At 57.3% G+C, this 23,274-nt stretch overlaps 3 protein-coding genes across 11 annotated transcripts; 1 reads left to right on the top strand and 2 right to left on the bottom strand.

Annotated features, from left to right (window-relative positions):
• Positions 1-1,716: 1,716 nt before the first annotated feature.
• On the bottom strand, positions 1,717-6,380 carry LMF2 (lipase maturation factor 2). 4 transcript variants are annotated; one of them, XM_045872243.3, is made up of 14 exons: positions 6,222-6,380; positions 5,450-5,703; positions 5,268-5,296; positions 4,915-5,132; positions 4,661-4,839; positions 4,069-4,210; positions 3,796-3,930; positions 3,620-3,725; positions 3,450-3,546; positions 3,202-3,384; positions 2,950-3,118; positions 2,708-2,819; positions 2,542-2,638; positions 1,717-2,449 (listed from the first exon to the last, which is right to left on the bottom strand). In XM_045872243.3, exons 1-14 carry the CDS (start codon positions 6,313-6,315, stop codon positions 2,153-2,155), a joined length of 2,112 nt encoding a protein of 703 aa, XP_045728199.1. In that variant the 5' UTR covers positions 6,316-6,380; the 3' UTR covers positions 1,717-2,152. The 4 variants fall into 4 exon arrangements, with proteins under 4 accessions (XP_045728199.1, XP_064446469.1, XP_064446471.1 ...); XM_064590399.1 differs by having other exon boundaries at positions 3,474-3,546; XM_064590401.1 differs by lacking the exon at positions 6,222-6,380 and adding an exon at positions 6,088-6,205.
• A 96-nt stretch (positions 6,381-6,476) lies between these two features.
• Positions 6,477-19,685, top strand: NCAPH2 (non-SMC condensin II complex subunit H2). Of its 6 annotated transcripts, XM_064590404.1 has the most exons (21): positions 6,478-6,709; positions 11,667-11,768; positions 14,342-14,397; positions 14,507-14,591; positions 14,669-14,737; positions 14,865-14,944; positions 15,032-15,165; positions 15,418-15,498; positions 15,960-16,090; positions 16,826-16,888; positions 17,199-17,265; positions 17,469-17,576; positions 17,671-17,736; positions 17,883-17,953; positions 18,033-18,123; positions 18,213-18,284; positions 18,398-18,453; positions 18,534-18,635; positions 18,729-18,878; positions 18,944-19,108; positions 19,547-19,685. In XM_064590404.1, exons 1-20 carry the CDS (start codon positions 6,602-6,604, stop codon positions 19,082-19,084), a joined length of 1,833 nt encoding a protein of 610 aa, XP_064446474.1. In that variant the 5' UTR covers positions 6,478-6,601; the 3' UTR covers positions 19,085-19,108; positions 19,547-19,685. The 6 variants fall into 6 exon arrangements, 4 of the variants coding, with proteins under 4 accessions (XP_064446474.1, XP_064446473.1, XP_045728190.1 ...); XR_010411253.1 differs by lacking the exon at positions 18,944-19,108 and having other exon boundaries at positions 6,477-6,709; positions 18,706-18,878; positions 19,547-19,683; XR_010411252.1 differs by lacking the exon at positions 19,547-19,685 and having other exon boundaries at positions 6,477-6,709; positions 18,706-18,878; positions 18,944-19,212.
• On the bottom strand, positions 19,355-21,333 carry LOC123843110 (protein SCO2 homolog, mitochondrial). The gene is made up of 2 exons (XM_045872242.3): positions 20,862-21,333; positions 19,355-20,196 (listed from the first exon to the last, which is right to left on the bottom strand). The coding sequence occupies exon 2, from the start codon at positions 20,181-20,183 to the stop codon at positions 19,383-19,385; it is 801 nt and encodes a 266-aa protein (XP_045728198.1). The 5' UTR covers positions 20,184-20,196; positions 20,862-21,333; the 3' UTR covers positions 19,355-19,382.
• Positions 21,334-23,274: the final 1,941 nt, after the last annotated feature.

Here is a 23,274-nt window from a genome sequence, read left to right as displayed (position 1 = left end):
GCATCGGGCTCCCTGCTCAGCAGGGAGTCTGCTTCTCCCTCTGACCCTCCTCCCTCTCCTGCTCTCTGTCTCTCATTCTCTCTCTCAAATAAATAAATAAAATCTTTAAAAAAAAAAAAAAAAAAAGAATCTAGAAGAAATTATGGATGAAATAGCCATTTAGTCACTTGATGAGGATGGACTGTACAAGCATAAAAATTACAAGATTCAACTTCAAATACAGTATAAATTCAGTTCTACAGAACAAAACCAACATTGGTATGCATATCTTCTTAGCATGAGTGTGTGTATGTGTGTGTGTTTAAAGTGGGAAAAATAGAACTCGTTTTGCTTTCTTCTTATTTTGCTTTCTATGTTTTTCAAAAAATATTCTCTGCAGTGAACATATTATTTCGATAATCATAAAAGAGTGTGTTTTCACGTGCAAAAAAAAAGCCTAAAGAAAAAGAACACGGGGGCGCCTGGCCGGCTCAGTTGGTTAAGCAACTGCCTTCGGTTCAGGTCCTGATCCTGGAGTCCCGGAATCGAGTCCCGCATTGGGCTCCCTGCTCAGCAGGGAGTCTGCTTCTCCCTTTTCCACTCCCCCATCTTGTGCTCTCTCTCTCAAATAAATAAATAAAATCTTAAAAAAAAAAAAAAAAAAAGAACACGGTGTTGAAGTTTAAATACCCAACTGTCTTTTTTTTTTTTTTTTTTTAAGATTTTATTTATTTATTTGACAGAGAGAGACACAGCGAGAGAGGGAACACAAGCAGGGGGAGCGGGAGAGGGAGAAGCAGGCTTCCCGCGGAGCAGGGAGCCGACGCGGGACTCGATCCCAGGACCCCGGGATCATGACCTGAGCCGAAGGCAGACGTTTAACGACTGAGCCACCCAGGCGCCCCTAAATACACAGCTGTCTTAAACCAAAAGTCAACTTACAGGTGGTTGAATCCACGTGTGAGAACACACCTGAAGGCAGCCGAAAGCTCAGGTCACAGGTCCGTGTAAGCCAGGTGTGGCTGTGTGTGCACAGACTGAGCTCGGAGTTCTGTTTGAATCGGTCAAGGTGGGGGTTCAATGATGTTGGGGGAGGAGCCGAGCACACTAGGGTGGACTGGGGGTCCGTGGGATCAGAGCATGAGAGGTGGGGGCTGAGGACAGAGTTGGGGCTGGGGAAGCGGTACAAATTCTCACAGAGGGCAGGGACCTCCCAACTGACCACAGAACCCCAACAGAAACCGGAGTTGTGCCCTCAACACCCGCCGCCACTCCTGGGTGATCGGATAGGTTCTCCCTCCTCCACCCTCGCCCCAGGGCCTCCTCCTTCCTCTCCCCGCTCACACCCCGTAGCACTCATGTGGTACCCAGCCTGCCCAAGGCAGGTCCAGTGCCCTGGCCCTTCAGTCGTTTCCTGAGACGAGGAAACAGGGGCAGGAAAGGAAGGGGCCAGGTTCTGGTGAATTCTCAGGCCCTCAGGTGATTCTAGGCCCCACATTCTACTGCTGGCCACCTCATAGACTTGATGTGTGGTGCTGACAGGTCGGCCAGGCTGTGCTGGACCACGCCCTTATGTGTTTTATAGGGGGAAGGTTGAGGAGGGGAGAATGAAGGCATCCCAGAAGCCAGATCACCTATCAGCGGGACAGCATCCACACTGCGTCCCCCGCCAGAGGCAGGGAAGGCCCACTGTCCTCAGGCCTGCGAAGTGGGAAGGAGGAGACATCAGATACGAGATCAAGCACAGAGGCGCCTTTATTGGTTCCTGGATCCCAGGATCTTGCCTCCCCCTCCCTCACTTCCTCAGCAGGTCCGCCTCACCCCGTCTTGTGCAGGGGCGGGGTTGGGGCATCAGACTTGGCTCCTTACAGAGGGAAAGGGCTTCCCACAGCCCTGGTTACAATGTCCTGGGAAAGACCCTGAGCTGGGTCACATGCCTGCCTTGTGGATCAAGGCCAGGGGGTACGCTGGGGAGGAACACGGTTGGCGTGTGTCTTGGGGTGAGTGTGCGCTCCAAGCAGCAGGATGGCCAAAGCCTGCCCGAGAGGACAGCACCCCAACCTGCATCTGTCATGGCAGTCGGCTAAGGCACGCTGGCTGGATTGTGTCCTGCCTCAGAGGCCAGAGATGTGTGGGCACCTGACCCCCTCTGGACACGGGGCTGACAACGCAGCTACTTTTTCCTCCTGGGAGTCTGGGAGCTGCTGCTGTTGTCAGGGGCTGGGGCGGGCTGTTTGCCGGCAGCTCCAGAGTCCTTCTTGGGGGCTGGCTTGTGCTTCTCCTTGGCCAGAGGAGAGGAGTGGGCGGGGTGGGGCCCCAGCAGGGCCTGCATGACCCTAATGGCCCCTACTGCGGCGAGGAGCCCCCAGAGCAAGGTGGAAGCCTCCAGGGGAGACAGCTGTTTCCGTATCCAGCGGAGGGCCTGGGCCAGGGCGTTGCCAGAGCTGCGTGCTCGGGGCGGGCTCTTGTCCTGTGGGGGTAGGATTGAGGGAGGTCCGCGGGCACCACCCCTGTGGGGGAGGGTCCCCCCCGCCACCCCCCCCCTCCCTAACGCCTTCCCACCTGGAGGCCAAACTGTCTGAGCAGCATGTCCAGCGTTGGGTCCCCCAAGGACACTGGCGGGAAGAATTCTTCCACCCACTGGCGTCGCCACCACTGGCTGCAACAGGGCAGGGTGCTCAGGGGTGCCCGAGCCCAGACCCCAGCACCCCCGCCACCCTGGCCTTACCTCTGCTCCCCAGGACGTGAGAACTGGTACTTATAGCGCTGGGCCCGCACGTAGGTGGGCGGCTGCCTGTGGAAAGGGTACCTGGCCACGTCGTTCTGGATGAGGCGGATCACTGCAAGGGAGCGGGGCTCAGCACAGCCAGGGCCCCTCAGCCCCAGCCTGCCCTGCCCACACCCCCCGTTCCCCCAGACCCTGCCACTGTCCCACGGGCCACCCCCCTCCAACTCCCCGCCGGGCCTCACCAGGGTCCTTGCCCTGCAGCAGGCGCAGGACCAGGCTTGTGAACCAGGGGCTGTGAGAGTGTGGGCCCAGGGCTGCGAACCACATCTGCCAGTCGAGGCGGGGCTGGTGGGGCACCACGACAGGGGGCGGCCGGCTCACATTCCCGGGCTTGTACATGAACTCGATCTCCTGCCCGGCAGAGCACGTGAGCACTACCCGCTGGACCGGAGGGACCCCTCCCCCTTCCCTGCGTGGCCCGCGGGCACGTCTACCGTCCAGTGGTGCCCGTCATAGCTGCCCTCCAGCACCACTTCGGGCCGCCCGCCCAGACCGGTCATCCGGCGGAAGAGGCCATAGGAGTTAGCCAGCTGCAGGTGCTCTACGGCACCAAACAGGCGGTGCGCCCCCGTCCAGAGGTGCCCGTGGCTCGAGGGCTCGATATAGGAGTATGGCACCTGGAGACAGGGGGGCAGAAGCTCAGTGCTGTCCCTCCAGCCCCCCCCCCCCAAGGGCTACCCACCAGGCTGATCACAAACAAGGCCACCGTAGCAGTGCCAAAGACGAACAGCTGGACTGCAGTGCAGAGCTTCCTCAGCCACCCTCGCACCTGGGTCCACCTGGGGGGCGGGGGACCCAAGTGCTGTCAGGCCTGCCCTGCACAGCTCTACCCCACCCCCTTGGACCACATACCTCCAGAGGGCATTCAGCAGTTCCCAGGTGAGGGAGGCAACCCCCAGCCACATGGTTGGCAGGGTCACCATCTTCAGCCACTGGGTAAACTGGTGGAAGGTAAAGGCTGCAGAAAAACAGGGGTGTGAGGAGGGGTGGTCCAGCCTCTGTCCTCTGGCCCCCCAGCTGGCACTCACTGGTTCTGGAGTGGACAGCATGCTGCTCCCAGTCAACTTCCAGGCCGAAGCAGTGCACGGTGCCGTAGGCCAGCAACCCATAGACGGTAAATTCCAACAGCAGAGACAGCATAGCCAGCAGTGCCCTGGGCCAGGCTGCCGAGCAAGAGAGTCACAGGTCGGCTGGGGCGGAACTAGAGCAGGGGTCACTTGGGGGGTGTTGGAGGGAAGGAAACTTGCTGGTGGGCCGTTGGGCTGACCATCCTTGGCTATCTGGGACAAGCTGACACTCACAAGTGGGTCTCTTTTTGCAGCGGCTGTTGCCAGGCTCAGCAGTCAGGTGCCCATCATCCAGAAGAGCGGTGGTGAGCACCAGGGTGAGCAGGTTGAAGAAGTTATAGTTGCCAGTGATGATGATCAGGACTTGTAACAAAACCTAAAGGAGAGTCTGCACTGAGAGCTCCTGAGGTCCACCCCCTTCCTGGCTCTTCCAAGCCTTCTTCCAAGCCCCTCCGAACCCCATGCCTGGGTCTCTCCTACAGGCATCCCATCCCCTCCTCATCACCCCCTGGCCTGTTATGCTCCCACTCCAACTGTTCTCTGCCCCTGCTCCCACCTTCCATAGCTCCCTATCACTTGGAGCAAACTGAAGCTCGGCATGTCTCATGCAGCCCTTCCCCACCTGCCTTGGCTAACCTGACTGACATCTTCCAATGAGGCCACAGCCCTGCCCCACAGGCTTGTCTTCACATCCTGAGTCAACTCATGTCTCCGCTCATGAGGCCTTCCTGACTGCCTGCAGCAGCCCCTCCATCCCAAAGGGACTCACTGGTCAGCGCTGAAAATGCCACGGCCTATCTTCCTGATGGCTGAGACCCCTACCTACCTGGGAATAGAAAGCTGCTAAGCGCAGGCGGCGAAGAGGGGCGAAGAACAGAGGGGGCACTGCGATCTCGATGAGGAACGTGGCCACCACGGAGAGTTTCTGCAGCCAGACCGGCAGGTGGTGGGCGAACCAGGAGGCAGGTGTGGGCAGGCACTGTGTTTCATAGTGGTAGGTGAGGGCTGCAGATGGTAAGTGGGTGGTCAGCATGAGGCAGAACCCCCAACACTGCCCCACATTCAGGATGGGACCCTCACCAGTAAGCCCCCACCATGCGGGGCAACGGCTGGTCAGCTTGACCACACCCGAGGCAAACATGAGGCGAAACAGCAGCCAGCGCACGAGCCAGAAGGGGAGGCCTTCGTGGGGTGAGGCCCCTACCAGCCTGCCCTGGGGGGCCTGCTTATGGTGGGGGGGCTGCCTCAAGGGGGCCACCAGCGCCGCCAGGAAGCCAGTCTCCAGCAGCAGGGAGTCCCTATGGGGAGAAGGAAGAGCACAAAGGGCCCTCCCCATCAAGGCTGTTCCCCCCGAGGGTCCTCCCTGGAGAGGCAAACATATTCCGCCCCGGCCCCCCCCCCGCCCCGCAACCCCTCACCCAGAAGTCACTCACCACTGGAAATAAAGAAACACCTGGCCCACCTGCAGGGAGAAGGGTTGTCAGGGAGCAGGGGGTGTGTGTCTGTGGAGGCAGGCAAGGCAGAGACAGGGGCGAGGTGCAGGGTGGACGGGGCTGGACTGAACTGGTGACATGGGTCTCAGTGCTGTGGGGGGGAGCAGGCAGCCCCCACTTGCCTGGCAGGCCGACAGGTAGGCAGCCCAGAGCAGCAGGTAGACGAAGAGGTTGCGCAGTCTGCGCATAAGCAGCGCGCCCAGGGCCAGCAGGGCGCCCAGCAGACTCAGCAGCTCCAGGCCCTGCGAGGTGTCCAGCCCCAGTTGCGGAGCCTCCCACAGCAGCGTCGGGGTCTCCCACAGCTGCTGCCAGCGCCCCTTGCCCTGTGGCCTCAGCGTCCTCCGTGCAGGCAGGATGCCCTCGGCACCATACAGGCCTGTGGGAGGGCACGTCAGGGCCCTGGACACTGCCCTCCAAGGCTAGACTCCCCCCACCAGGCAGGGCCTGGCCCGCCTCCTGAGGTCTGGACTGCAGGACCTGCAGACTCTGGCCAAGCAGATGCGAACCCGCTGATCCCCAGCCCCTTCCGGAACAGACCCCAGGAGGCCTACCAGACTCCCCAGCTCAGGGCCTCCCACCCAGCGGAACTGAGGTCCCCCCTCTTCCCACTCATTGTCTTTTCTCCCACCTGCCCTGCCAGGTCTGGGCCCACCCGCTCGGAATTCTCCCCCGGCCCCAGGTCAGACCCGGAACCTACGGGAAACGGGCCACGGCACGCCCCCCTTCCTCCCCAAGCCCCCGCCGCCCGCAGGACGCGAACCGAAGCCGCTGCTCCGGGCTCCGAGGCCTGGTCCTCACTCCATCCACCCCTCCCGCCCCACTCGGCGGAGTGTCCGCGGGGACGTGCGCGAACAGAGGGCGCGGGCTAGGGGGCATCCCCCTAGGCGCCCTCACCCGGGATCTGCATGTAGAGGGACGCGAAGGCGAACGTGAAGACGGCGGCCACGCCCTGAAGGAAAAGCTGCCGCGGGACCCCGGAGCCCGCCATGTCCGCTACGCGGCGGGCGGCAGACGCGCTCGCTGGGCCGCCCGCCCCGCCCCGCCCCGCCCCGCCCCGCCCCCGCCCCGCCCCGCCTCCAGGCGGCGCGCGGCGCCGGCTGCGTCCTCGCCGGCTGCGGCCGCGTGCGTCATAGATGTGCGCGCGGCGTCGCGTGCTACGTCCTTTCCCTGGGCGGGAGCAGCAAAATGGCGCCAGAACTAGTGGCGGGCTGAGGACGCTGGCTCCCCGCGAAGACGGCCCTGCGGTCCCCGGGCCGCCCCGGCCCCTCCCGGACATGGAGGACGCGGAGGCGCGCTTCGCCCACCTGCTGCAGCCCATCCGCGACCTCACTAAGAACTGGGAGGTGGACGTGGCGGCCCAGCTGGGCGAGTATCTGGAGGAGGTGAGTGCGGCCCCGGGGAGTGGCGCGGGGCGGGCGGGCGGGGCCGCGAGGCGGGGCGGCGGGCCGGGGGCTGCTGGGCGGCGGCGCCCCGCCCCCCGTCTGAGTCCGTCCGCGTTCTGGCCGAGCTCGTTCTCAGGCTCGTCCCCCCCCCCCCCCCCCGTTCCACCTCTGCCTCCTGAAATCATCTCTTGCTAAAGTAGCCTGGGGTTGTCCTCACAGGTCGCTACCTGTTCGTGAGCCGTGGAATGGGTTCAGTGGGCGGTGACTAGCACTTTGCTCTAGTGTAACACAATGGGCTAGAATTTGTATGCATGTTTGGGTGTTTGGGAGAGCTGGATCACGGGTGAAGCGGGATTCTTTTACCTTGGATTTTCAGACCCGTTTCAGGCCACTGTCCTGTTCCTCCTCGTCAGCATTTAGTCTTTCTTCATACTTGACAGCCGTGTCTCGGCTTTGTAATGAGCTGTTTGCTCCATTTGTGCGCTTCGCTTTCACTCCGCAGCCCATCTGGACTGCTCTCATCTTTATCAACAGTGACGCTGGAAATGTGACCTTATTCGGCCCAGCAGCATTTGTTGGGCTGACCACTCCCTCTTTTTGGAACAGGTTTACCTGCTCTGATTTTTTCCCCGTGTCATTTGCTTGCTTTTTCTCTGCTATCCAGTCTGAGTGTTGAGCTCCTCTGGGCTCCTGGGCCATCTTTTTCTATATCTCCCCTAAACAGTCTCACTTATTTCCATGATTTTAAGTATTATATGTATGAGGATAACTCTCAGATTTATAACTCCATCCCAGATCTTTTCTCTGAATTTATTTTGTGTCCAGCTAGTCACTTCTGACATTCTACTTAGATGTTCTGTGCAAGCATCTCAGATTTAATACATTAAAACAGAGCTCTTGGGGCGCCTGGGTGGCTCAGTCCATTAAGCATCTACCTTTGGCTCAGGTCATGATCTCAGGGTCCTGGGATCGAGCCCGGGACTGGGCTCCTGCTCAGTGGGGAGTCTGCTGCTCCCTGTCCCTCTGGCTCCCTCCCCCTGCTCGTGCGCTTTCTCAAATAAATAAATAAAATCTTAAGAAAAAAAAGTGGAGCTCTTGCCTAAATCCCAGTCTTCCTAATCTTGGTAAATAGCACTACTGATCAGTGAAAGGTGAGAGAGAGCTAAGAGCTGCTTTAGTGAAACCCCATGCTTCACACCCAGTTCACCCACGAATTCTGTCAGTTACACCACCAGAATTTCACTTGAATTCCTCTGTTCTTTACCTCAGATTCGTGTAAAACCTTCCTTCCTAGGCTCCTTAAAGCTGTTTTTTTGCCCCATCCAATTCATGCTCTATCCAGGAGCAAGTGTGATTCAGCTGCAGTGGTGCCCTGTTTTAAACCCCTCAGGGGCTTTCTGCTGCACTCAGCATAGAGTACAAACCTTTTCTGAGTCTGGCCTTGCTGACTGTTTTAGCCTCATCTTGGGCTCCTCTCCACCTGTTCTTTCGAGCCAGTCAGCCTACAACTTTGGAACTCATTCTTTTTTTTTTTTTGTTAAGGAAATTTATTTTATTATTACTATTATTATTATTTTTTAAAAATAATCTCTACACCCAGCCTGGGGCTTGAATTCAGAATCCTGAGATCAAGAGTCATATGCTCTACTGACTGAGCCAGCCAGGTGCCCCTGGAACTCATTCTTGACCGAGGGTCTTTATATTTTCTGCCCCCACTGGGGAATATTCTTTGTCCAGTTCTTTTTGTAACTAATCCCCTCATCCTTTATGTCTCAGTTTAAACGTCAGCTCACCACACTGTCTAAAATAGTTCTGCTATAGTAAATTACATGCTTTAGAATGTTCATCACAATCTATTCTTTAACTTGTTCACTTGTTTGTGGTCTTTCCACTCTAGAATGTAAATTCTGCTAGGGCAGGAACCATGTGTATACTCTGTTTCCTTTGCATAATAGAACGCTTGGCACATAGTATGAACAGAGTAAGTGTTTGTTGAACGAGTACTTGATCTGTTGATCTCCTCTGCTTGGACATGTAGACTGCTGAGAAAATTCAGAGAATTGTGCTGGGTGGGGCTACTATGGGTTCAGGTTTCCACAGTGAGCAGGGTGCTTGGTGATGCCTGGTAAATCTACTTCCTAGCTTGGTCAGCTCCCTTCCTGCATACTTGCTTGCTTCCTTGCTTCCTTCCTTTAATTAAAAAAAATTTTTTTTTTTGAGAGAGAGCCTGTAGGGAGGAGGGACAGAGGGGGAGAGAGAGAGAGAGAATCTCAAGCAGACTCCATACTCAGTGTGGAGCCCGACGAATGGTTCGATCTTCTGACCCTGAGTTTATGATCTGAGCTGACGCTTAATCAATTGAGCCACCCTGGCGATCCAAAGACTTTAAAAATTTTTTTTATTAAAAAAAAAAAAGCCAAGCCCAGAGTGGGGCTTGAATTTACAGCCCTGAAATGAAGAATTGCATGCTCTACTGACTGAGCCAGCAAGCCACTCCTCCCTTCATGCTTCTTTTGCTTGCTCTTCCAGATCTTCTCTATCCTTTGAATTCCTGATTTCCCTGCTTCTGGTTTTGTCTTTATTTTCCTTTTCATTTTCCATGCAGCTACCAGAAAGTTTTTTTTTTTTTTAATTTAACACATCGTACCATGTTGCTATTCTCTTTCATCACTTGGTTTGTTCGTTGTTGTTGAGTGTCTGTCATAGTCAAGAATCGTGTTAAACCCTGAGAAAATAGTGGCAAGGAAACAGTAGTCCCTGCTTCCCCCTTGTGGGAGGATGGATCCTAAGGAAGTAACCACGCAGAGTTGTTGGAACAGGTGTTAGTTCTACAGAGAGGGTAAGAGATGGGCTCAGAGTCCTAGCTAATAAGTGGCAGAGCAGAGGCCACCCTCCTCACTGTGTCTTTGTGTAAAAACAAACTGACGAGAGATTCAGAAGAAAAATTGAGGCCTCCAAGAAGAGTTTACCTGGGGGACCTAACTTTGGGTGAAAGGAGTTGGCTAGTCAAGTGAGCTGAAGAATGTTCCAATGTTCTGAGATGGGAAAGTGCTTGGCTCCACAGGGGACCTGGAGAGGGAGTCCCTTGTGACCGCTATACAGCGAGTAGGGGAGGGGGGACAACTGGAGAGGGAAGCTGGTTAGCATGCGAGGCTCTCTTTAGGATTTGGGGTTTTTTTGTAAGAGTGGCAGAAAGCAATTAGGGTTCTGAGTGGAGTGATGTAATCTGCCTTGTGTCTTCAGAGAAGCACCTGCTTGTGAAGAGGAGCCTGGAGGGGAGTGAAGGGCGGGAAGAACCCAGTTAGTGCCAAGGTCTAGGCAAGAGGTGGGGCTGGCTGAGCAAGAATGGTGGTCAGTGTGGAGAGGAGCAGACGGGTTAGCATGGAGCATGGAAATGGCAGGGAACATGGCATGGACTGAATGGGGGAAGGAGCTAAGACTTGCAGGTTTGTGGACGGGTGGTTGGGGGGATATCTAGGGTTCAGTGTGGACCTGTCCAGTATGAATTTTGGTTAAGACATCCAAATGGTGTTTGAAGAAGGCAGTTGGACATAATGGGTTTAGGCTTAGACGGGAGGTCCAACCTGGAGCATGCATTTAGGAGTTGTTCGAAGGCACGTGGAGTGTGAGGTCCTACGAGTGGGTGAGCCAGCCTAGGCTGAGAAGAAAGGGCCACCTCTGCAGCTCAGGGCCTGGGTGACCCAGCTGCCCTCTCCTTCATATCCTTTCAGGGAAAGCCCTTCACTTCTGGAATGCTCTGCACTCTCTCAGACTGTCATGCTCCTCCACTGACCTGAAAAACTTCCTCTGTCCTTCAGGAATTAATAGAGTTGGCCTCTTGGTGGTGTCCCCCCAGACTCCCCCTTCTTTGGGCCCCCATAGTGCCTAGTGTCTAACCTTGCTCCCCAGCACACCCTGTGCTTTGGACATGTTTGCATAATACTAATTTTCCTAAATAGTTGAATCCCGGGTCTGCTAACTGCCTTTGTGGAAGTGGTTGCTCTTCCTAACCCTAACCCTTCATCTGCCTGAGGAGTGTCTGTCTTTCAGGCTTAGCCCTGATGCCAGCATTTTGTTTGTTCATCAAACATTTACTGGACACCAGCTTCAGGCCCCGAGGTACAGCCTGGAATTGGCCCTAACAAGGCAGTGAGAAGCCCCAGGCATGTGGGCCACACTGCAGGAGCGTTCACACCAGGACAGCTGGGAGTGGGCATTCTGGGCAGGTGGAAAGCAAAGGCAAAGAGCTTGACAAAACATGTTGGGGCTTCAGAGTGCTGTTTGCTGAGAGGCGTGCAGGAGAGGGGTCAGGTTCTGGGGACCCCCTGGGTTAAGTCTGGAGATAAAAAGCTTGGGGACATTCAGCTGTCTTGGGGAGGCTCTAAGCACAGTCCTGCAGCGTAGGGGAGCACAGTGCCGTAGATGGGGTTGGGGATTGTTGGCATATGGTCTGTGGGCCACTGACACTTAAGAGGTGATAGGAGCTGGGGCCCAGGGGAATCCTGGGGGGTCAGGGCTTACACAGGAGGGAGGAGGAGTCATTTGGAAGTGTTTCCTTAGTTTCTGCTCAAAGGATTTAGACCCCAGCGATTTGTGTCTGTCCTCCGCACTGCTGAGGTTCCCCTTTCCTCCTCTCAGGGTGAGGGGTCTTCCGCCTGATTTTGTCCCAGTTGGCCTTGACTTGGGTGGGCTCAGTGGAGCGCCTCCAGAAGGGCACTGCTGTGCAGCTCTAGCCATTGTGGCTGAAATACTGAAGGGGCCTCCTTTTCCGGAACACTGTGTCTAGCCTCCAAAGATTAAAAAAAAAAAAAGGACAACCAGAGAGCCCCGAGCAGAGTCAGTGCTCGAGGGGTGCCTTGTGATGAGTGGGCACTGCAGGCTGGGTACTGGGTGGGCTCTGTGCGGAGAAGTGTACACAGATTTTGGCTTCCCAATGCCCTGGTGTTGTGTCTTGCAGCTGGACCAGATCTGCATTTCTTTTGACGAGGGGAAAACCACAATGAACTTCATTGAGGCAGCGCTGTTGATCCAGGGGTCTGCTTGTGTCTACAGTAAGAAGGTGGGCACCGCCTGGCTGCTGGTCTAACGGGACTGAGGTTCACTCTCCTGCTGGGGCAGGTGTCAGGCTCACCCCTGTGTGTTCCCTGCCTCGCCAGTGCCTCCTGTCTCCCCTCTTCCTCACCACCTTGTAACACAGCTTGGATTTATAATTGAACAATTATAACTGAAGAACCAACTTGGATTTATAACTGCAGGGCCTGCTGCTAATCCTAAATATCCAACAGTGTACAGGAGAGCCCCACGCAACAAAGAATTATCTAGTCTAAAATGTCAGCAGTTCCAAAGCCCAGAAACCATGTTGTAGAGTAAGAGGAAAAGCAGAACGAAGGGAACATCTTGAGAAAAACCAATATTCAGGAAGTGCCCACCAGAAGGAAAAATCAGAGAAAGGCAAATAAAAAATGTTCAGAAGTCAGAGATGTGGAGACTTTTAAAGGGGAAGAAAAAAGACCAAAATTGTTGAATTTAGTGAATTGACCCACACAGGAAAGGTTTTCAAGCATCTGGTGGGTCTGTAATTAGAAGGTCACCAGGGGTTTTAGTGAGAGGAGGGTGAGACGGTGGGGTGGGGAGAGGTAAGGAGGCACCACATGACCCCTTGTAGGAGAGGTTATAGGGACAAGGATGGGCAGTAAATAAAGCAGTGGTCCTCCACCCAGCTGTAATCCATCTCATGCCCAGCTAGCCCCTGCCTGGCCTAGTGAGATCAGAACCGGGCAGTGGGCAGGTATCAGGATTTCTTAAAACATCCTTAGTGACAGCCAGGATTGAACACCACAGAGCTGAAGGGTAAAAGGGCAGGTGGGGCAGCAGGTGAAACAAGATCCTGGTAGAAATAGTTGAGGAGTGGCTCAGGGCCGTGGGTTGCTGGGCCTTATCTCAGGAGTCTGGAGGGAGAAGTCAGTTTTGATGTAATGAAGTTGGACACAGGCATTTGGAGAGTTCCTGCCTAGGACCCCAATTTTCATAACAGAATAAAAGTCAGTTGCTGAGAATCATCTTCTGGGTAGGAAATTTGGAGAGTGAAATTTGGTGAAAGTTGGGAATACTCCTGAGGGGAACGCAAAACAAGACCGATCGAGAGCACGGGCAGTCTGATGGAGACTCCGTGCACCTTGCTCTTTGTGTGAGTTTCCTCCAGCCTTGCTTAGCCATCCCCTAGTGGAGGAGCAAGGAAAAGTGGGTGACAGCGCTGATCCAGAATTCGCAGTTTAGTGGGTGGGAGAAAGAGAAAAAGTGCACAGGAGGTAAGCCTTTGGAAGTGTATAATGGGGTTCTAACTAGGGCAGGGTGAGTGATCTACATTCAGGCTTAACTTGCAAAGGACACAGTGGATTTACCTCTGGGCAGCAGAAGTTATTAAGACAGTTTAAGATCTTGTTGGTTTTTGTCCCAGATAATCCCGTTAAATCAGATTCCTATGTTCTGCATTTGTCCTAAGAAGGAATGCTTGCAATTAACTTCGCACGAGACGTGAGGTGACAGATAGATGCGTGGGTGTGTGGTAAAGCAAATGCAAAGACATGTTAATAGTAAAGTCTGGAAGCTGTGGGGCATCAGTGTCCAGCAGGACTCTCTGAAATGATGCAGACGTTCTGTGATCTGGGCCATCAAAGGTGGTAAGTACTAGGTACATGTGGCCGCCAAGCCCTCGAAATGTGGCTAGTGTGACAGAGAAATTTTGAGTTTTACTAACTTCGTTAACTTAAATTTAAATTGGTAAAGCCACATGTAGCTAGTGGTTGCGGATTAGGTCATGCAGCCTGAGATTCACGCATCTATGCGTGCAAATCCTGGACCTACCCCTGATCCAGGCGACTTTATCTCTCTCAGTTTATTCTCCTATGAAATGGGAACAGCAGTGATACCTACTTCAGACAGACCAGATGGCATGAAGCATGAACACAGTCCTGTATATGTGGCAGATGCTTAAAAAAGTTAATGTTTATTAATCCTGCTAAACGGGGCCCATTCCGTTGTGCTCCCCACTGTGTCCAGTGTCCAGTTCCAAGCCCCATACATAAAAGAAGTGCAATAAACATCTGTTGCGTGGAAAAAAAAAAGGCAGGACCAAGAGGAGAGAGTTGCATGTGCTCTTGGGCGCGGTTACTCCAGAAGGAATGGCCCAGAGGTGGCCCATGTGCACACCCTGCTGGTCAGCATCTCAGAAATCCCAAGCCTCACTGTAACGGTGGGGTCCCGGAGGTGGGGCGCTGGTGGCCCACACCTGCGGGAGGGAAGGGAGCGAGCTATGGGTGCTGGGCGGGAGCAGCACGGAGATGGACCAGTGGGCCGCACACAGGCCGGTGTGCAGGGCCTGCAGGCAAGCAGGGCTGCCTGGGGACAGAGGAAGAGGAGAGGACCACAACTGATGAGACATGCTAGTTGGACTGGAGAAGTCTTTCTGGCAGCTACATTGGCAGAACGTGTACTGGAAGTTTTGGAGAGGGCAGTGGGCTTTTCCATGTACAGGTTTGTCTCTGTGTATACACAGGGAGGGCTCTGGGGAGAGCCATAGAGCATCTGGGGTAGACTTCTTTGCATTCCTCACTGTCTGCTTCTGGTCACCAGGTGGAATACCTCTACTCGCTGGTCTACCAGGCTCTCGATTTCATCTCTGGCAAGAAGTGAGTACTGGTCTGAGCCAGGAGGTGGAGGCCTGTGTGTCTGCCCTGTGAGCAGCTTGGGGGAAGCCCTGGCAGCCTCCCAGACATCCATGCATTGATTCTCTCTCAGGCGGGCCAAGCAGCTCTCCTCAGTGCGGGAAAATGGGGCCAGTGGGGACACCAGCTCCACGGCTCCCCAGGAGGTGGAGGACCAGGTGAGATTTCTTGGGTGCGTGGCCACTGCCCACTGTGCATGTGCCAGGCACCACTCCTGAGCTCTCTCTCCCCACAGTTCCTGTCGCTGGATGACCTCCCTGACTCCCGTGCTAATGTGGATCTGAGGAATGACCTGCCCCCCCGTGTGAGTGCCCCTCTGTCTGTAGGGGCTGCATTTAGCTGAAGGGGGTGTTGGAAGGTGTCATGCCCTATGGGTTCCCCACCTGGGGCCTGCGGGACCTGTGGGTCACCCACTCTTGGCCTCCATGCAGGAGGTCCTCATCGTCCCTCTCCTGCCCATGGCCCTTGTGGCCCCTGATGAGATGGAGAAGAATGTCAGCCCCCTGTGCAGGTACCTGAGCCTGGCTGAGGGGAGTCAGGTAAGGGGAGAGGGCTGCTTGGGAAGGATCTCTGCAGTGGCTGTGTTTTGCCCGCATAGCTGTCAGGGGGAGGTCCTGGCCAGCCGGAAGGATTTTAGGATGAATACGTCTACCCCCCACCCCAGAGGAGCCTTCATGTTGGAGCCAGTGGGCATCTCCCCCATGGAGACACTGATGCCAAGGAATCAGAAGGGTGAGGGCTTGGATGTGGGGAGCTTGGGAAGGAAGGGTCCCTTGTGCCTGCCAGTCTCCTGGCACCCCCTTCCCCAGGCACCTGCACTGAAGATGGGTCTCACTTCCCCTTTGCTCCCTCTTTGCCCATAGCTGGCTCAACCCAGGGTGCCTGAGTCCTGTGCCAGATCTTGACTCTCCCTGCCCAGCCCCTGGGAGGGGCCCCCTGGGGGAGGGGGAGGGCTGACCCTGTCCAATTTCCTATCTTTCCCAGAGCCTGAGAGGGCTGAGGAGCAGCCAATGGAAGTCTCTGTGTGCAGTCCTGTCCCTGTGGTCAACGTCTCCCAGGAGCCAGGTGAGAAGAGAGGACGTGGTGGACTTGCAGGGTGAGGGTGGGGGTGGAGGTGGGAGGATGGGGCTCTTCACGGGGCTGTGCTCAGCTACCCCAGGGATGAGGTGTGGGGAGAAAGGAAGCCTGGCTTCTTTGTGCCTAGGCCTCGACCTCCCTCCCCACTTTGGCGCACTGTGCTGTCTTGGTCTCATGACTGCCCTCTGACCATTCTTGGGCCTCTGAGGTTTGGACCTACTCCTCCTCTCTGGGCAAGCACGGATGGCAGCATTTCAGGAGAAAAATTGCTAAAAACGAAACGGAGCCAAAAAAACAGAGTGGCATGACGAGAAGAGTGTGAAATGCCCTGCTACTTTCTCTGGGTCTGATGAATGAGGCTGAGTGAAGGAAGGGCCTCGAAGGTTCTCCTGGGTGTTGGTCAAGGGCAGCCTCCCACCTGCTGTCTGGTCTTTTACTCCCCTGCTCAGGTGCCTCTCCAGAAGGCCCAATGCCTGGAGGTGGTGGTGAGGATGAGGATGCAGAGGGGGCAGCAGAGCTCCCTGAAGCCACAGCCCCCGAGGGCCCTAAGGAGCCCCAGGAACCCAGGAGCCCGCAGCAGGTGGGACCCTGACTGAGGCCTGCAAAGCTCGAGCTATCAGCCGGGCAAGCTTCCCCACATGTACATGGGATAGGCAGTCCTGTGGGCTTAGCCCCCAGGCCCGTAGGTCCTTGCTCCTTCCCTCTGGTCCTTGCACACCAGGGCTGTGGGTGCACCCTCCAGACAGCCTTGGACCTGGCTTTGCACCCAGCCCTATAGGGCAGTGCCTATCACGTCATTCCTCTTTCTGAGCAGAACAGCTGCGGCTCCTCAGAACGGAGCTGGGGTTCAAGGGTCTGAGCCCTGTGGTGGTCATGGCTACTACCTAGGATGGCAGCTGGTTTCCAAAGCTGACTCTTCTGAGGTCAGGCTGGCCGGAGGGGGTGGGGCTTTGGAGGCTTTGGCTGCTTCCCTCCACCCTCAACGGTCAGCTTTGTATTTCAGCCTGGAGCTGAGAAATCTTTTTATTAAACTCTGATGCACATAGGAAAAACGTTAACATTTGTTAATTTTGATTGGTAGATGCATGATGTTTATCATATTATTATATTTGATATACTTTAAAGAAAAAAAAAAGCACCCCATGACCACTAGTTTACTAGGTTGTATGTTCTCCTAAAATTTTTCCTAGAGTTTTTGTTTGCCCTCAGAGGGTCCCTGCGGGGTTCTTGACGTCTGACCCCAGAGCACAGCTGCTGGGCTGCCTGCACCTTGGGTGGCGGGGGAGAGAGGGATCCTGGGGCTGTTTCTTTGCAGAGTGCTGCCCAGCCTAGTCCCTGCATGCTACGGGAGCGAGAGGAGCCAGCGCCCCTGATGAAGGTGAGGGGCAGTGGGCTAAGACCCCCTGCCAGAGCCCCACTGCCCACCCCTCACTCCTGCTAGCTTTCAGAGCCTTGGATGCCTGGGCTCCTAGCCTGAGGCCCTTTGTGCTGGCTTTCTTTTGCAAGGAATTTTCTTTCTCCAGAAATTAAATCACCTCTTCTGCCGCTCTGGGGCATCTCCCTCCCTGGTGTGTCACCCTTGGTCCTGGATCCTCTGGCCGTCACTGCACTCAGTGTCTGGGCTTTTGCGGGAGGGTGCACATCCCCTGCTCCCCCCGCCACAGTGTCTGCTTGTGCTTTCTGCTCAGGAGACTCCGGACCCCTGGCAGAGCCTGGACCCCTTTGACTCCCTGGACTCTAAGCCCTTCAAGAAAGGTAATTGGGTGGAGGGTCACCTTCACTTGGGCTTCTGTGGATGGGTTCTCTGGAGCACTGGTGGTTGATGAGGGTGGGCTCTATACCCATTAGGAGCCTGGTGGGGCTGTGCTCCCTTGTGCAGTTGCTCCTAGAGCGTGTGGATGCCATAACCTGCCACAGGGCCCGAAGTTGTGCTCGGAGACATAGTCATTTGCCCCCAGGTAGGCCTTACTCCGTGCCCCCCTGCGTGGAGGAGGTTCCAGGACAGAAGCGCAAGAGGAAGGGTGCCACCAAGCTGCAGGACTTCCACCAGTGGTACCTGGCTGCCTGTGAGTGGTGGTGGGGCTGGGCCAGGGCAGGAGGGTCCAGGTATATAGCCTACAGGGACTTGGCTTGGTTACTGCTGACCAAATTCTCTTGAAGATGCTGACCACGCTGACAGCAGGAGGTCCCGGCGAAAGGGCCCGTCCTTTGCAGGTGAGGTCAGAGGTGTGTGTACACTCTCCTGAGGGACAGTGGTGCAGTGTCATATTCTGTCTGCCTCCCCTTGACCTGGGGGGTGCCCAAGGCTCTAGGTGGACTGGGGGTGCCTGTGCAGGACATGGGAGCCCCTCTCACAAGGCCTTTGTATGCAGACATGGAGGTCCTGTACTGGAAGCACGTGAAGGAGCAATTGGAGACTCTCCGGAAGCTTCAGAGGCGGGAGGTAAGTACTGGCCACTGTCTGGACCCCACATGGCCCCTAGTGGGGACAGCAGTGCCCCTCATAGATGCTGTCTGCACAGATGGCCGAGCGGTGGCTGCCGAGGCCTGAGGAAGGGCTGTGGCCTGTGGAGGACCAGCTGGAGGACTCCCTGGAGGATCTGGGGACAGCAGGTGGGAGCCTACTGGGATGGGCCAGGGTGGGGGGTTCAGCACGTGCTGCCAGCAAACCTGCTTCCTGTTGGGTCTTCTCTGTCTACCAGCAGATGACTTTCTAGAGCCTGAGGAGTATGCAGAGCCTCAGGAGGCAAAGCCTGGGGAAGCTGCGGAACTGGGTAGGTCTGAGGGGGGCTGCTGGCCAGGGGGTCACGAGGGGCCTCTGAGGACAGGGGAGAGGGGAAAGGGTGTGGCCTGTGGCCACAGCAGCTCATAGTTGCCCCTTTTCCAGAAGCAGAGGCCATGCCAGTGTCCCTGAGCTATGAGGAGCTGGTCCGAAGGAATGTGGTAAGTCTGAGTTAGAGTAGGTGGGCTGCTGGGCAAGGGGCCCCTGCACAGAAGGTGGCAGCTCCCTGGTCCTCCCCTAGGAGCTCTTCATCGCCACCTCTCAGAAGTTCGTCCAGGAGACAGAGCTGAGCCAGCGCATCAGGAACTGGGAGGACACTATCCAGCCCCTGCTCCAAGAGCAGGTGAGGGGTTGGGCCAAGCTCTGGCTGAGAAGTAGGGACTCCCCTGCTGCCTGCCTTGATTTTGCCCCAGGATCTTGCTCCTCCTCCTCGCAGGAACAGCATGTGCCCTTTGACATCCATACCTATGGGGACCAGGTAGTCTCAAGGTTCAGCCAGCTCAACCAGTGGTGTCCCTTTGCGGAGCTAGTTGCTGGCCAGCCTGCCTTCGAGGTGTGTCGTTCCATGCTGGCGTCCCTGCAGCTGGTGAGTGGCCTGGGGAGCCTGGGAGGGAAGTGGTCCCCGATTCGGCTGACACTTCATCCCTACAGGCCAATGACTACACGGTGGAGATCACCCAGCAGCCGGGGCTGGAGGCGGCCGTGGACACCATGTCCCTGAGACTACTCACGCACCAGCGGGCCCACAAGCGCTTCCAGACCTATGCTGCCCCCTCCATGGCCCAGCCCTGATTTGGGGAGCATTGAGGCTGAGGGGTAGGCTCTGGAGGTCCATCCCTCATGGGTGCTGGGCATGCATTTGCTCACTCTACCCTTGTTTCCTGGCTGGCCCAGCCCAATAAAATGGTGTTGCCATCCCACCTAACCCTTCAAAAAATTAAACTCCTGCTCTGTGCAGGGAAAGGGCTGCCTATGCCCTACACCCTCGGCAAGTGACCAGGTCCCGAGCCCTTTACTGCCTTGGCCTCCTGGGGCTGCTGGGACAGAGGACAGGCACACAGCTTCATCACACCCTCTTTAATGACCTGACTCAGTGCAGGACGCTGCGGAAGGCAGCCATGTGGCGCCTCACGCTGTCCGCAATCTGCTGTGCTGATTTGGCCCGGCCGTAGTAGTCTGTGAAGAGGCCGTCAGGGCTGAGCAGGTAGATGGCGATGGAGTGATCCACAATGTAATCCTGGTCCTCATCCTTAGGGCCAGCGCTGTAGTAGACGCGGTAGCTGCGGCTCACCTGGGCTACCTGCTCAGCAGAACCGGTCAGGCCCAGCAACCGTGGGTGGAAGTCCTGTACGTAGCGGGCCATGGCTGCGACGGTGTCCCGTGCAGGGTCCACAGTAATGAAGATAGGCTGCACTGGGGGCAGGCCAGGCTCGGCCTCCAGCTTCTGTACCACCTGCACCAGCTTCTCCAGCTCATCTGGGCAGATGTCGGGGCAGTGAGTGAATCCAAAGTACATCAGGACCCACTGACCCCGGAAGTCAGCTTTGCAGCGAGCCTGTCCCTGGTGGTCCAGCAGGCTGAAGTCACCCTGGCCCACAGCTGCCTGGCGCAGGGCCTCTGTCCGCTGTTGCTGCCTCCGCTGCTCCTTCTCAGCCCTTGCCACCAGCCAGGCCCCGCCCAGCCCAGCCCCAAACAAAGCAGTGATCAATAGCCTGGTCCGAAACCCAGGGCCCTGGGGCTGGCTCTGCCTGCTCGCCTCTCCAGGGCCCTGCCTTGACATGAGCCGGTACCTCATGTGTAGGGCCTCGCCTCCTGGGGTCCAAAGGAGAGCTGGGGGCTTGAGAAGAAAGAGCCTGTGCCAAGCCTTGGGTGTCCAAACCAGCAGCAGCATGGGCCTAATGCTCCTGGAAGAGAGCACAGGTGTCAGGGGCCTGTAGTGGCCTCAGCCTCCTGGGTCAACCCCCGTAGCTCCGGGGAGACTTGACACCGTCTAAAGGACCAAGCCCATACTCAGGCTCACCGCAGCTGCTCCCTTAGTGCTCTGCAGAGCACAGAAGTGCTTCAACCGATGGAAGCTCAGCTCCAGCTTAGGTGTCCCCCCCCCAATGCCCATGCCTGTTCTCCCACCCTGGCCCCCCGTCCTGCACCTGCAGCTCTGTGTGGCCTGGGAAGCACTCCTGCACCTCACCATCTTAGCTGACTGAAAGCATTCCAAGTGCATGCCTCGTCTGAGTTCCTGAGCATGTGTGTCTGTTTGCAATAAACCGTTTTTGGAGGCGGGCGAGTTTAGTCTCACCCCCCAAGGATGGACTCCCCCGGCCCTTCTGCGGCCTGCCCACCCCGCGCTCGGCAGCAACCCTGTGCGCCCACACCATTCCGCCCACAGGGCGCCCCTTCCACGTCGAGCTTTCCGGGTGCTCTCATCCCGGAAGAGAAGCGAGGTCTCGACTTGGCACAAGCCCACCCTCTTCACATCCGGGATTCCGACACCGAATTCCGTGTCCTCCCCGACTGTCTCGCAGGAGCCCCTGGAAAGTGCCAGGTGGCAGTCCTAGGACTCCCCCCTCACCTGTTCAGCTGCTGAAAAGACCCTCCCGGGGACTCCTCCACGTCCGGTCTCCGCCACGTCCGGTGGCTCGCGCTCGGGGCTCGATGACCTTCGGCACGTCGCACAGCCTCTCCACGCCAGCTTCCTCCTTTACATACGCCCTCCAAGCTGTGCACGGGATGTGCCTGGCAAGCGAAAGCGGCCTGTGGATACTTCCTGGGCCCCTCTCTTCTGGGAGCCCCACTTCCAGGGCGCCCTCCGCGACGCGCAGCTGTCTGCCCAACGGAAGTTCAGAAAGCTGGACACCGGCGGGTCCACGCACCGGGCACGACCCAGGCTCTCTGGGACCCGGCGTCAGTATCGCGCGTTAGGGGACAGCCCCGCTCTCGGCGAGCTAGTCGCAGCCGCGGCCTCAACCGCGATGCACGGTCGGGGTCGCCAGGGTTCTGCGCTAGCGGCACGCTCGACACCAGCGCGCCTGCGTCAAGGGCGACGCGCATGCGCATGCAGCGTGAGGCCCGCTCTTCTCCCGCCCCCTGCCCCCCACGCGCGTGCGCAAAAGCTGTCTGTCGCCGCCTGAGGCCAAGTGCAGGGCGAGGCGGGGCTTCCTCTCTGGCCTCGCCCCTCCCTGCTCCCTCGGGCGGCTGCCGCACCTCCCTCGGAAGCCTCGGGGCTCGCTCCCTCTCAGCCCTCTGCCGACCGCCCGCGCGCCGGCCGCGGACCCGGCTTCGCGCCCTCCGGCCTTACTGCTGTGTGTCGGTCGGCGCAGAGCCCGCGGTCCGAGGGCACGACGTCTCCTAAAGGCCACGGGGCGCGAGGAGGGGCGGGGATCGGCGCTCGCAGCGGCGCAGCCCCGAGCCCACCGCCGCCGGAGCCGATCCCCCGATCCCCCGCGCCGCTGACCCCGGACGAGCTCCGCGGAGCCGGCCCGAGGTGCCGCGGTAGGGGACCAGGGGGTCCCGGGGGGAGGGCGGGAGGACTTGGGGCCGCGGATGAGAATCCGGGACTCAGGAAGGAGAGTGGCCAAGGCCAGGGCTCGGGGAAGGAAAAGAGGAACTCGGAAGGGAAGCGGCAGGGTTTGGTGGGGAGGGACGGAGGGCTCCCGGCGCCCACTGTCCACGGGCGCGTGGAACTCCTCTTGCTCCCGGGCGCGAGGGTCCCGGAGCATAGCTCTCAGTCCAGGCCCAGGTCCAGGCTCTGCGCCCGAGCTTCCACTCGAAGCAGCCCCGGGGCTGAGCGGTCTTCCAGCTCTCAAGAGGCTATGCGACCAAACTACCAGAGTTAGAAAGGGGAGACTGAGCTCACATTAGGAAACCCACCCGGACAGAGGCCACACACGGTCCAGCACGCACAGGTGCTCACCAGTGCTCTAGCCAGCTCCTGGGCATGGCTAGGGAATACTTGCCCCTCCAAACTTCAAGTCCACCACCAGAGCGGATGGGCTCTCCACCAGCTTTTTTCCCCCATCCATTTGACAGGGAAAGGGACAGCGAGAGAAGGAACACAAGCAGGGGGAGTGGGAGAGGGAGAGGCAGGCTTCCCGCGGAGCAGGGAGCCCGATGCGGGGCTCCCTCCCAGGACCCCGGAATCACGACTCCAGCCGAAAGCAGACGCCTAACAACTATGCCACCCAGGCGCCCCTCTCCACCGTCTTCTGACCAAGGATGAAGGCTGTGGGGGGAGGCAGAGGGGGCTGGAGGTGATAAGGAGCCTGGAGCTTCCTAGGGGATGTGGGGATTTCTGACTCTTGGGTTAAGAAAGGTTAAGGACCCTGAACATTGAGGCCAAGTTCCCTATGGGGGAGGGGGCATCAGTCAGGTCACCCTCTTGAGTTGGTGGTCAGGCATCTTGTTTTGTTTTTTAAATAATCTCTGCACCCTAGGTGGGGCTCGAAATCATGACCCTGGCCTCAAGAATTGCATGCTCTATCAACTGAACCAACCAGGCGCCCCAGTGGTCAGGCATATTGTGATGAGGGGACACTGACCCTGGGGTTGGTCCAGATCGTCTTTTTTGGGGGAGGTCCCATGGTCCCCTGATGGGGATCTGGACTTTGTGTGGTCAGAGGTCAGGCATCTTTAATACGCAGGGGTAGACCCAGAGTCTGGGGTCAGGTTACCTGTGATGACTAGCAGGCTGTTAACGGTGGCTGACACTTCTGGCTTCATACAGGAGTCCATCCACAGGAACCAGCCTCCTGCCCTGATGCACAGGACAGCAGGCCACTCCCTCTAGCAGCCCCTACATCTGGCCAAACTCCCCTGCATCAGGACTCCCAGTGACCTTCAGTGACCCTTGCACTGACACTGTCATCAGCAACCATGACGAGTTTCCAAGACTATGACCACAGACTTATGAACAATTCTGATAAGTCCTTATTAATGACTGTTCTGACCCATCAGGGATATTGACCAATGTCCTATGGCCCATTAAT

The sequence above is a fragment of the Mirounga angustirostris genome, unplaced genomic scaffold (assembly GCF_029215605.1).
Source record: "Mirounga angustirostris isolate CCGP_5_RB_7025 unplaced genomic scaffold, mMirAng1.0.hap1 SCAF_5, whole genome shotgun sequence".
NCBI classification, from domain to species: domain Eukaryota; kingdom Metazoa; phylum Chordata; class Mammalia; order Carnivora; family Phocidae; genus Mirounga; species Mirounga angustirostris.
This window is presented reverse-complemented; position numbering and strand designations above follow the sequence as displayed.

Coding starts and splice junctions, on each gene's coding strand:
- LOC123843110 (XM_045872242.3), bottom strand. CDS start 20,183: ATGCTGCTGCTGGTTTGGACACCCAAGGCTTGGCACAGGCTCTTTCTT.
- NCAPH2 (XM_064590404.1), top strand. CDS start 6,602: ATGGAGGACGCGGAGGCGCGCTTCGCCCACCTGCTGCAGCCCATCCGC. Junction 15,166..15,417: donor GATGCCAAGGAATCAGAAGG/GTGAGGGCTTGG, acceptor TATCTTTCCCAG/AGCCTGAGAGGGCTGAGGAG. Junction 17,577..17,670: donor CCAGTGGTACCTGGCTGCCT/GTGAGTGGTGGT, acceptor ATTCTCTTGAAG/ATGCTGACCACGCTGACAGC.
- LMF2 (XM_045872243.3), bottom strand. CDS start 6,315: ATGGCGGGCTCCGGGGTCCCGCGGCAGCTTTTCCTTCAGGGCGTGGCC. Junction 5,704..6,221: donor CCTCTACATGCAGATCCCGG/GTGAGGGCGCCT, acceptor GCCCTCCCACAG/GCCTGTATGGTGCCGAGGGC. Junction 5,133..5,267: donor GTGTTTCTTTATTTCCAGTG/GTGAGTGACTTC, acceptor TTCTCCCCATAG/GGACTCCCTGCTGCTGGAGA.